This window comes from Nematolebias whitei, chromosome 2, assembly GCF_014905685.2.
Source record: "Nematolebias whitei isolate Nwh7 chromosome 2, NemWhi1, whole genome shotgun sequence".
NCBI classification, from domain to species: domain Eukaryota; kingdom Metazoa; phylum Chordata; class Actinopteri; order Cyprinodontiformes; family Rivulidae; genus Nematolebias; species Nematolebias whitei.
The window spans coordinates 62,174,242-62,186,409 of record NC_056499.1 but is presented as its reverse complement, the minus strand read 5'-3'; the positions used below and the strand labels follow the sequence as shown (position 1 = coordinate 62,186,409).

General features: G+C 44.1%; 1 protein-coding gene across 1 annotated transcript in view; it reads left to right on the top strand.

Moving 5' to 3' along the window:
• Positions 1-12,168, top strand: part of psmd13 (proteasome 26S subunit, non-ATPase 13) — a 133,344-nt gene that overhangs the window by 38,036 nt on the left and 83,140 nt on the right. Inside the window, exons 7-9 of the mRNA XM_037695225.1 lie at positions 1,238-1,409; positions 1,486-1,565; positions 1,644-1,769. Coding sequence (XP_037551153.1) covers positions 1,238-1,409; positions 1,486-1,565; positions 1,644-1,769 — 378 coding nt within the window. The remainder of the gene's footprint in view (positions 1-1,237; positions 1,410-1,485; positions 1,566-1,643; positions 1,770-12,168) is intronic.

The window sequence follows — 12,168 nt, the reverse complement described above, 5'->3', positions numbered from 1 at the left end:
GGGAGAATGTGGTGTGTATGAGTGAAAAGTGTTGACAGGACGACACCCTCCATCCGACCCAGCTTTTCCTCGGTACGCTCAGTAGTGGACTAGACTCATTTACCTCTCTGACGATGAATCAGAAGAAGAGGAGCTCCAGTTAACGCTACCTTTCAGCGTCTCCATAGGATGGCTGTGACTCGTCCGAAGTAGTGACGATATCCCGTCTGACACAAGTTCACCTCAGCCAGTGGACCTCACATGAGTGGGGTTCGTCCGAGTTCCACTCAGAGGTGAAGATGTTATAATCCCATAAAACTCGGAAGAGCTCTATCATGTCAGGGTTTTCCTGTTTCCCAGCCAGACTCCAACAGAACTTCACAGAACTCACAGAACTGAGAACTGGGCACATCACAGAACTGCCACTTCACCGAACTCCGAACATCTCAGAACTGCTACCACACAGAACTGGGAGAACTAGGAAGTACCGACATTTTAAAGGGCTCTATTTCTGGTATATTTGAGAGTTCCTGATTGGTCAATATCAACCAGACAGGGGTGTGTTTTGTGATGTAAGAGGTTACTAGAAGTCAGAAAACAGCAAGAATGTTATTGGAACAGATTGAAAATGTTCCCAGACAGGCGAGAGAAATGTTTGGGCGAGTTTGGAGAAACAGGTGCCAACTCCTCTGTTTACGTCTGAGAGGATGTAAAACAACGACCATTCGTTCCAACAACTTGTCTGCTTCGACTCCTGACCTTGGAAAACGTACACTGCTCATTCAAAGACAGAAATCAGAAAATGCATAATTACTCTGTAACAGGCCTTAACATGAATTCTAACTTTGCATAAGCAACTCAAAAATCATTGTTACTGTTTTACAGTTAATAAAATTGATTAGTTCACTGTAACATCTAAAATGTTTGAACTAAAACACTTTGATTATCAAACATTTGTAAAACAGGAATGATAATAGAAAAGAGAGTGTTCTTTCACTTGAATTTTCAAGAAAGAAAGTCTCAGGATGGGTGAACCTGTATTTCTGGATTCAAATCAATGAAATGACAGTTTCTGTCCCACAAGGTTCTTAAGGTCAAGGGTTTTGACCTTAGGCTTAGTTTTGACATCAGGTCAAGTTCACTACATATGAAAATGAAGAGTTAACACCTAAGACAAAACAGGTATTTTTTTTGTTTGTTTTTTTAAGCTTGCTCTTTACGTTCAGTTTATTGTCACTTTTTTGTTTCACCTGCACAGAAAATCATCGAAGAAGTGGAGGAGATGTTGAACAACTTGGCGGGCGTGTCGTCTGTCCATGGTCGGTTTTATGACCTCTCTAGCAGATATTATCGCATCATCGGGAACCATTCCTCCTACTACAAGGATGCCCTGCGGTACCTGGGCTGTGTGGACATTAAAGACCTTCTAGGTGAGAAACACCTCATTGGGACAAACATGTTTCTTCCACACATCAGAAGATAAAAACATTGCTTTTTACACCCCAGAGACCGAGATGCAAGAGCGGGCTTTTACACTTGGACTGGCTGGACTCTTAGGAGAAGGAGTTTACAATTTTGGAGAACTGGTGGGATTGAACACTTAATCAAGTTGTCAATCTTGCATTGATGCTGGTGATGAGCACATGTGTTGTTTGTGTCTGCAGCTAATGCATCCTGTCCTGGAGTCTCTGAGGAACACAGACAAGCAGTGGCTTATTGATACTCTTTATGCTTTTAACGCTGGGAACGTGGAGAAGTTTCAAGGCTTTAAATCAGCCTGGGGTCAACAGGTCAACTGTACACCACAAACACAACAGCAATGTTTCTTTATTACAAGCTGCTACACTTTAGGGACAGCTGTGGCTGAGTGGTTAGAGCAGTCGTCCTCCAAGAGTTGTGGGTTCGATTCCACTGTCACATGCCGTAGTGTCCCTGTGCAAGACACTGAACACCTCATTGCCTCCGATGTGTGTCCCATCAGTGTATGAATGTGATAAAGCACCGATTATTCTTTGTATAGATAATGTAGAGTGCTGTATGAATGGGTAAATGAGGGCACAGATTGTAGTGTAAAGTGCTTTGAGTATCTCGATAAGATAGAAAGGCACTATATACAGTGAGGAAAATATGTATTTGAACACCCTGCGACTTTGTAAGTTCTCCCACTTAGAAATCATGGAGGGGTCTGAAATGTTCATCTTAGGTGCATGTCCACTGTGAGAGACATAATCTAAAAAAACAAAATCCGGAAATCACAATGTAAGATTTTTTTAAATAATTTATTTGTGTGTTACTGCTGCAAATAAGTATTTGAACACCTGTGAAAATCAATGTTAATATTTGGTACAGTAGCCTTTGTTTGCAGTTACAGAGGTCAAACGTTTCCTGTAGTTTGTCACCAGGTCTGCACACACTGCAGCAGGATTTTGGCCCATTCCTCCACACAGATCTTCTCTAGATCAGCCAAGTTTCTGGGCTGTCACTGAGAAACACAGAGTTTAAGCTCCCTCCACAAAGATTTTCTATAGGGTTTAGGTCTGGAAACTGGCTAGGCCACTCCAGAACCTTGATATGCTTCTTACGGAGCCACTCCTTGGTTCTCCTGGCTGTGTGCTTCGGGTCATTGTCATGTTGGAAGACCCAGCCACGACTCATCTTCAATGTTTTAACTGCGGGAAGGAGGTTTTTCCCCAAAATCTCTCAGTACGTGGCCCCGGTCATCCTCTCCGTAATACAGTGAAGTCGTCTTGTCCCATGTGCAGAAAAACACCCCCAAAGCATGATGCTTCCACTCCCATGCTTCACAGTAGGAATGGTGTTTTTGGGATGGTACTCATCATTCTTTGTCCTCTAAACATGGCGAGTGGAATTAAGAACAAAAAGTTCTATTTTGGTCTCATCTGACCACATAATTTTCTCCCATGACTCCTCTGGATCATCCAAATGGTCATGGGCAAACTTAAGATGGGCGTGGACGTGTAACTTCTGTAGTGAACTCGGCCTCCGGTCAAACCTACCTCTGAAGACCTTCATGGGACAGGAACTGTTATTTCATTGATTTGAATCTAGAAATACAAATTAGCTCATCCAGAGACTTTCTAATTCTATCTTGAACTAATCAATTGAAAGAACACTCTCTTTTTTATATTATCATTACTATTTTACAATATCTTGATAATCAAAAGTGTGTTTAGTTCATACCATTTTAAATGTTGAAGTGAACCACTCATTTTAAATCAACTGTGAAACAGTATTAATGATTTTTAATCTTCATTCAAAGTAGAAATCAAGTTAAATGTCTGTTACAAAGTAATTATGCATTTTTGATTTTCTGTCTGAAATGAGAGAGTGATGTCGGTCAAGTCGGAGACAGTCAAAAACAAGTTTATTGGAACGTACTGTCTTGTTTTTAAACCTCTCAGACAGTAACAAGAGAACTGACACCTGTAGTTTTTCTCTCTTCGTCAAAACATTTCTCTGTCTATTCCTAAACATCTCCGTTGTTTTTCTGACTTGTAATAACCCTCTGACGTCACTAAAACCACAACCCTGTTGGTTCTTTCAACCAATCAGGACTTCCCAAAAGTGACCGGAAGCAAAACTCTTTAAAAGTCGACACTTCCTAGTTCCAGTTCGAAAAGTTCAGTGCCTGGAGAAAGTTCTGAAGTGCTGGAGTTAGTTGGGAGTTCTTCAGAGTCTAGTCGGGATTATGGAGCCTTCCACATCTGAGTGGAACCTCTGATGGACTCACAGCTCATGTGAGTCCACCTGGCGAATGCCCTATAACTTCTGAGGAAGTTTGTTCTGTGGAACGGATTATCTCACGGCTTCTGCCGAGTCGCAGCCGCCCTGAGGAGACGCTGAAAGGTAGCGTGCCAGGGACCTCTTGACCGCAGCGGACCCATCCTCTGCCAAGGTAAAGAGTCATCACGAGCTTCACTACCAGTGTACCGCGGGCGAACTGCGCTTGAAATGAGCGTGTTGTTCTGGTCTACAGACATACATCCTCATCCATCCATTTTCTCTCCATTTAAACTCCTTCATTTCCCATCTTCAAACTTCTATCTTGCCAGTAAATCCAGATATCTTCAGAAATGTCTGTTGTTTTTATTAAGTAAAACGTGCCAAGTTTTATTAATCAGAGCCGATTGCATAATCAAGTGTACAATGTTTTGATGTTAAATTTTGATTCTGTTAATAAATGACCACATTCATTTTGATGGGTCAAAGAAAATTAACGTCTCATGTCACTGATTAGACTATCTCCAACACAGTACCTCTGTCACATATCTGTCAAGTAGCTCGAAAAAGTGAGAACCCGTTATTAAAAATTGACTGTAGTGGAGCTCTTAAGCTAACTGAAGCTAACCTAGCCTTAGCATACTACACTTCCGTGCCATGCATGATTTTAAACTATGACGTCTTAGTGTATTACCCACAGTAACCTTGGAAACTGGTGCCAGCTCTCTTCAGGTCATTGACCAGCTCCTCCCGTGTAGTTCTGGGCTGATTCCTCACCTTTCTTAGGATCATTGATATGCCACAAGGCGAGATCTTGCATGAAGCCCCAGTCCGAGGGAGAGTGACAGTCATGTTTAGCTTCTTCCATTTTTTTTTTTTTTGAGCTCAGTTTAAGTGTAGAAACATTGTGAAGTGTTTCAATGAACTTATCATCATCGCTCAATTTTTTTTTTTGTTAAAGAAAGAGAAGAAAGAAGAATATATAAATAAATAAATAAATAAATAAAAGAGAAATGGATAAAACGAGAGACCACCATGACAAAACAACATGCACAGCACAATGCCACCCACAATATCACCATGAAACATTCGACATCGCACAAGGAATCATCTAGCTTCCACCACTACCCAACCTAGCGTGCATCTGTCAACGCACCTGAATCCAAACACCCACGCAAGCACGCCCGCCACCACCAGATTTCTCCAAAAGAATGCCCAATAGTGGACGCGGGAGCCTACAGACCCGCCCCCCCAGGACACAATGGCAACATAGGGAGGACCGGAGCCACAGACACACAGCAGCCCGGAGCCCCAGGAGTCTCCTAACAGGGAGAACCCCCCCCCCCCCCCCCAGAGAGGAGCAGAGGAAAGAACCGGGTGACCCCAGCCACCACAATGCAGAGCCTCCAGGAAGCTGCAGCGACGAGCCTACAGGTCCGGCCGGCAACCCATGCCCCCCCCAAATAGATCCGGCCATGGACACCGAGCCCCAAGCCCTGAGGCCATACCACCCCCCAGCAGAGCCCCGACAGAACTAGGGCACCCAGGCCCCACCAGGCAGCATCCAGGGCGGACCGACGTGCACCCCACCACCCAGCCCACACGCCGAGAGCCACCAATGCACCGGCGGCAAGGGGGTCCCCCGCCAAAGGGGGGCACGACCGGGGGGAGTGGGCCCCACACCAAACGTGGGGCCCAAATTGATCCAAGAGAGGGGGGACCACCAAAAACCCAACCTGAGCAACCAACAGGCACACACAGATAGCCCAACAGAATCTCTGTCGGGCCGACCGCATGCACCATCTACCTGACAGCGACCACAGGCCAGCCCCAGCCCAAGGGTTAGAGCAGCAGGGAGCCGCAGCTGAGTAGGGCCGGCTCTCACATCAAGAGCTCCGCACCATAGGCCCGGAGACGCCCCAGCACGCCACCTATGCACCCCCACACACACACAGCACCCCCACCACAAATGCCACACAGGAAGACCAGCCAGTGCCCTGATGAGGCGAAGCCACACCCCCAACCCCCGCCCTACACCACCAATGACCACGCGTCCACTACCATAGCCGACCCCCCGCCGAAAGCCGGCAGCCACCCTGGTCAAAGTGCCGGCCATCACAACCAGGAACCTAGATTAAAAGAATCGGAACAGCCCAGGAGGAACCGAAGCACCGGCCCCATCACTAACCGCCCCCAAGGCCCAAAGCCCACCCACAGCCCAGACCCCAACAATGCGCGCGCCCCCCCCTCCATCCCCAACCCCTAGTGTCACACGGAGAAAGGAGGTGTTTGTGAAAGGGAAAAAAAAAAAAAAATCTATAGCTTCTTCCATTTTTTAACAATTGCTCCAACAGTTGATCTTTTTTCACCAATCTGCTTGGCAATTGCCAAGTAGCCCTTTCCAGTCTTGTGGAGGTCTACAATTTTGTCTCTGGTGTCTTTGGACAGCTCTTTGGTCTTAGCCATGTTAGTAGTTGGAGTCTTACTGATTGTGTGGGGTGGACAGGTGTCTTTATGCAGCTAACGACCTTCAAACATTTGCTTCTAATTTAGAATAATAAGTGGAGTGGAGGTGGACTTTTTAGAGGCGGACTAACAGGTCTTTGAGGTCCAGAATTGTTGCTGATTGGCAGCTGTTCAAATACTTATTTGCAGCACTAACACACAAATAAATTATTTAAAAAATCTTACATTGTGATTTCCGTTTTTTTTTTTGTTTTTTTTGTTTTTTTAGATTATGTCTCTCACAGTGGACATGCACCTAAAATGAAAATTTCAGACCCCTCCATGATTTCTAAGTGGGAGAACTTGCAAAGTCGTTGGGTGTTCAAATACTTATTTTCCTCACTGTAAGTACAGTCCATTTACCAGTTACCATTTTACACTTTCTTGTAATATTTAAAATTGGTCGATAAACAGTTTTCTGGATTTATTCCACTGAATTATTATGGGTGGGGTTTTTTTTGTCTTTGTTTGGCTGGTTTTTTTTACTCTGGCTGCTTTTTCACTTAGTTTCAGTCCAATCTTTGTATTTAATCATTTAGCATCGGGTGTGTTGTAATTTCTTTAATGAAATACTGGGATGAGAAAAAACAAAAGTCCTAGCAGCAGTAAAAAGCTCCAGTCAGCTGATCAGTGCAGTAATGTCTGTGAGAAATGGCATCCATCAGCTCCAGTGTTCTTGTTGCTGAAGGATCTGAATAGAGAAAGTTTTTCCATTTTAGAAGATAGTCTAAAAAAGTTAAATCTGATCCTCTGGACATTCATAAAAACAAAACAAAGCAAATCAACAAAAAAATGTAGAAACGTTTCGTCTCTCATCCGAGAGACTTCCTCAGTCTGAGGTGCTGTATTCAGCTCAGTCTCTTAAATAGCACATTCTCAGAGTGGATCAACCAGTTTTGCTGCTGACAACCAAAACCAGCTGCTCACATGCTCAAGAAAGACCATCAGCCTAACAATGGATCATTAGCACACTGATGGCCGTTTACTGTTCACAGAGGGCTGAGTGATACTAGCAATCACAGCATTGTAAGAGGGGGACAGTTGAACCCGGAGGCTCCACCCCTGTTTAATGATGGACGATTTCTTTTCACAAAGATGGCCTCCTTTACTCCTCTCTCAAACCATCGTTCCTCTCTATCTAGGATGTGAACATCTTCATCCCTGAAAGAGTGACCGCTGGCCTGGAGATGAGTGTAGACCGCAGAGTCCTGGCCTGATGATGTTGATCTTCTGTGCTGGACCATCCTTTTGGCCAGTGGCTGTTTTGTTTCCCCGATGTAAGACTGATCACAGCCCTCCTGACACTGAACAGCATACACAACATTGCTCTGTTTGTGCCGGGGGACTGGATCTTTGGGATGAACCAGTCTTTGCCGTAATGTATTTTGGGGTTTTCACCTTTTTTTGGTCCCTTCTTTTCTTGGGTACCAAGCCAGCCGAGACAGAACTAAAACATGAAATCAGAACACTGTCACTGATTGGTCAGGGGGCAGAGTCACTAGAGGGGTTTGAAAATTTTCACAACACTCGATCCGCCATTTGCAATTATCAATGTTCGAACACAAGGAACGGCCGGACCTATTTTAAAGATTTTAAAAACAATAATGACAGCATCCTGGTCTAATGCTGAAGTGCAGGCGTTTCTTGTGCTTGGTGGCCAACGACAAAATTCAGAGCGAGCTAGATGGCACTCCGCTGGTCTCCCTGGTCCTCTCCACCAGAGCTTCGGAGCCCCCTCAAGCCGTGTAGCGCGTCATTTCCCCGTCTCCGAGCTCCGCCGGTTACCACGGAAGATCCTCTGTGCTGCCAACTCGGGGCTCGGGCTCCGGATCCCGGCCTTGCGTGCTCTGCAGGCGCCGAGCTCCGCTGGTCACCACAGAGGATCATATGAGCTGCTGACGCGCAGAAGGCTAGGCTCCAGACCCTGGCCTCGTCTGATCATGAAGGCCAAACCCCAGTCCCAGCAGACGGGCGGACCGGGACGGGTCTGGGACGGCGGGTGGAAACAATTTTTAAAAACATTTTATGTATAAAAAAAAATGTTTTTTTTATTTTATTTTTATTGAACTGGTTAGTCCACTTAAGGAGTTTATTGCTTGATGGGGAAACAGTTTACTGGAACTCCTCAGACTGATGAAGCCCTCCGGATAGAGTGCGAAATGTCTCTAGGTACCAAATCCAATAATTTTCAGTCAGGTCATCTGGACAGTTTCTTTTTTTTTATAGAGACGTTTTGCCCTCTATCCAGAGGGCTTCTTCAGTCTGAGAAGTTCCAGTAAACTGTTTCCCCACCAAGCAGTAAACTCCTTGAGTTGACCAACCAGTTTGCTGGAGCTAAGATGGTTTATGCCCAGAAACTGTCCAGATGACCTTACTCAGAAGTATTGGATTTGGTACCTGGATGATTGAGCATGAACTTTGTTGCCTTGAACCACTTTGGCTGTGGCTGCCTTCCTGGGAGGAGTCGACGGGGGACAGGATGGCCCCCAGAATCCATCTTAACTCCAGCAAACTGGTTGGTCCACTTAAAGAGTTTAATGCTTGATGGGGAAATGGTTTACTGGAACTCCTCAGACCGATGAAGCCCTCTAGATAGAGGGCAAAATGTCTCTATAAAAAAAGAAAATGTCCAGATGACCTGACTGAGAATTATTGGATTTGGTACCTGAATGATTGAGCATGAACTTTGTTGCTGTTTCAAGGTCTTACCGCCACCAGCTGGTAATGTGCGTGATGTCAATTTGAACCCCGCCCACTGGAACCGGTACTGAAACCATAATGGAAACACAATGTGCACCGAGCTGAGTCCAACCATGCTGTACCAGTACTAAAAGGTACTATGAAAAAGTGGCATTATATTTACAAACGAGACAAACAACCATTCGCTCTCTCACTCACACCTAGGGACAATTGAGTTACCAATTACCCTTACGTGCATGTTTTGGGTCTATGAGGGGAAAATGGAGTACCTGGAGAAAACCCACACATGCTCAGATAGGGCTGGGTACCTTTCTAAAAAATTCGATATCTGTACCGCTACCTTCACTTCGGTGTTGGTTCCTGAACGGTACTTTTTTCTGTATCAATTTTATAATTAATATTAATTCTAACAAGAAGAAAATTACTTTACACATTACAGTACAAATCTCGAGTTTTATTCTTTAGTTTTGGTATTTTTTCCATTCCAAGCAGTTTTCTTACATAAAAATAAACTAATTTCCAGTGGAAAAGAACAGTTGCAAACCAGTGAAATGTCGGTGTCTAATGTTCACTGCTGCATACTTTTCACTTAGCAGTTTTCTTCAGAAAAATCAATATGTCTGCTTTCTCTGAACACAAACAAGCCCGCTCCTGGTTGTGCTTGTCTCCAGCAGTAGAAAATGTTCACTCTGAGGATGTGGATGATGCTTGCACACACAGATACCTGGTTGCCAAGTTTGATAGCATTGGCATAGTGTCCCTCACATTCTACCACCAAGTCACTGGATTCACTGAGGTTAGGGTTGATAACAGACATCTGCACCTCTGTGTCTCTTCCTGAATCTTCTCTGTGATTCTCTAGGGTTTAGGGCTCTTATCATCTCCCTAACTGACAGTAGAACACAAAACATCAACAATAACATGGTTGTGTTATTATTACTCAAAAAACATTATCTAGGCTGAGAGATAAAGGTTTAACTGGTCAACTATATCCTTTACAGCTTTCTTACCTCCACCATGCAGCCTCCAATGTAAAAAAAAAAAATAAGACAGCAAACTTTTAACAAAGTTTTTGACTGTCCTGTGGCCCTCATCTAGCTTTTCTTTTGTCTGTCTTCCTCACATTGGGGTCAGAGGCTCCTGTGAGAAGATAAACAGTGAACATTAGGTCAACTGTTTAACCCGCTGACCGGATGGATGAGCACATTTTTACAAGCTAAGCTTTTGATTTTAACTAGCTACATAGATAGCCATAAAATAAAGCTACACACTAATATCTTAAAGTTAGCATTACATGGATCCTAGTTTAACTCAACGTGATGCACGTATTAAACAGCAGTGATGTTAACAACATAAACTTAGCAGCTGAAATCCCAGACTGAGCTCCGTCCTCTGTGTTCTAAGATGAGAGAAGTCCGGTCGTGGAGATGTTGAAGCAGGCCCGTTCAGGCTCTTAACACCCACAGACTGACTTAAATGCTTAGAGGAGGAGGCTGCGGTCCACTTTTCTTGCAGACAAACATGGAGCAACTTTCCGCTTGTAAATTGAAGCGGTTTGGCGGCACACGCTTCACAATACTTCACACAGCACAGATACATATGAACCCTGTCTAGCCTTAAGAAAGCCACTAATCAATGAGGCTAACAGGAAAAAAGGCTTCAATTTGCAAGGGAGCATAAAAATTGGACTCTGGAGCAATGGAAGGTCATGTGGTCTGATGAGTCCAGATTTATCCTGTTCCAGAGTGATAGGTGCATCAGGGTAAGAAGAGAGGCAGGTGAAGTGATGCACCCATCATACTTAGTGCCTAGTCATCAATGCAAGATCTTGCTGAAAAATTTATGCAACACTGGATGGAAATAGATCTTGTGACCTTGCAGAAGCTTATCGAAACAATGCCACAGCGAATGCATGCCGTAATCAAAGCTAAAGGCAGTCCAACAAAATATTATTGGGTGATATTTTTGGTGGTGACCTTTTTTGTTTTTTGGCCAGGCAGTGTACTATGCATCACGGCTGACAAATTTGAAATGTGGGCCGAACCCAGTAATGTGGGCTGGTGTTTTCTCAAAAATCGACTGGCTGCCCACTGGCGGCCGCAGGAGCGTGCAGATGGAGGACTTTAACAAGAATTTAACAAGATTACCACCTAAAAACAATTATTTTTTGCTCAAAATTAGAGTAAAGGTGTCTCAATTGAAATTTTACTTAATAAATGCACTTTGTTTGTTTGGTCAGATTTGTTGCATTACGCTGGGGTAGCGTAGCAAAATGAAGCTGATTTGATGGCTGCTCTAAGCAAGCTGATTGTGTCATTAATAGCCACTTTTACCTATTACATGACACACCAGCATGCTATACTACTCTAGTGCCATCTAATGGCTGAAAAATGGTAGTGTTCAATATTTTCAGTCAGAATGAATGAAAATGGTCACATCGCAGCCAAAAATTGGGTTATAAATGTGGGAAAAAAATCCATGCATATGTCGCTTCGGTGTATAAGTCGCAGGGCATGCAAATTTGACAAAACACGACTTATGGATGGACCGAAAGTTATGGTACCTTCCTACCCATGTCTCTAATTACTGTTGTTGTAGTAGCCCAGTCATTTGGAAGCTCTTTCTTACCACCCAGAGCCTTTAACAGCTCCTCTTTGAATTTCACATAACATTCTTCAGTCTTCAGCTTCCACCATTTGGTCTTCTTCTCTGATTATACTATTTTTCTCTTCTTCACAACAACAGTCATTCTACACACAACCAGCCGATGCTGTCTGGCCACGCTCTCCCCTGCCACAATCTTACAGTCCCCAATCTCCCTCAGATTTCCTCTTCTACACAGAATGTAGTCAACCTGCGTACTCCTGCCTCTGCTCTTATAGGTCACTCTATGGTCCTCTCTCTTTTGGAAATATGTGTTGACTACAGCAATTTCCATTCTCTTGGCAAAATACACCACAATCTGTCCTTCCTGGATTCTTCCTTGACACCAAACCTATCTATCACTTCCTCATCCTCTGTTTCCTTCACCAACAAGTCTATTCAGGTCTGCTCCAATCACCACTCTCTCCTTCCTGGGAGTGCTCTCTTTCACTTCATCCAGATCCTTCCAAAAATTATATTTCTCCTCCACATCACATCCAGCCTGTGGAGCATAACCACTGACAATATTTAAAATCAAACCTTCTACTTCTACCCTCAGGCACATCATCCTTTCTTACACTTTTTTCACCTCTACTACAT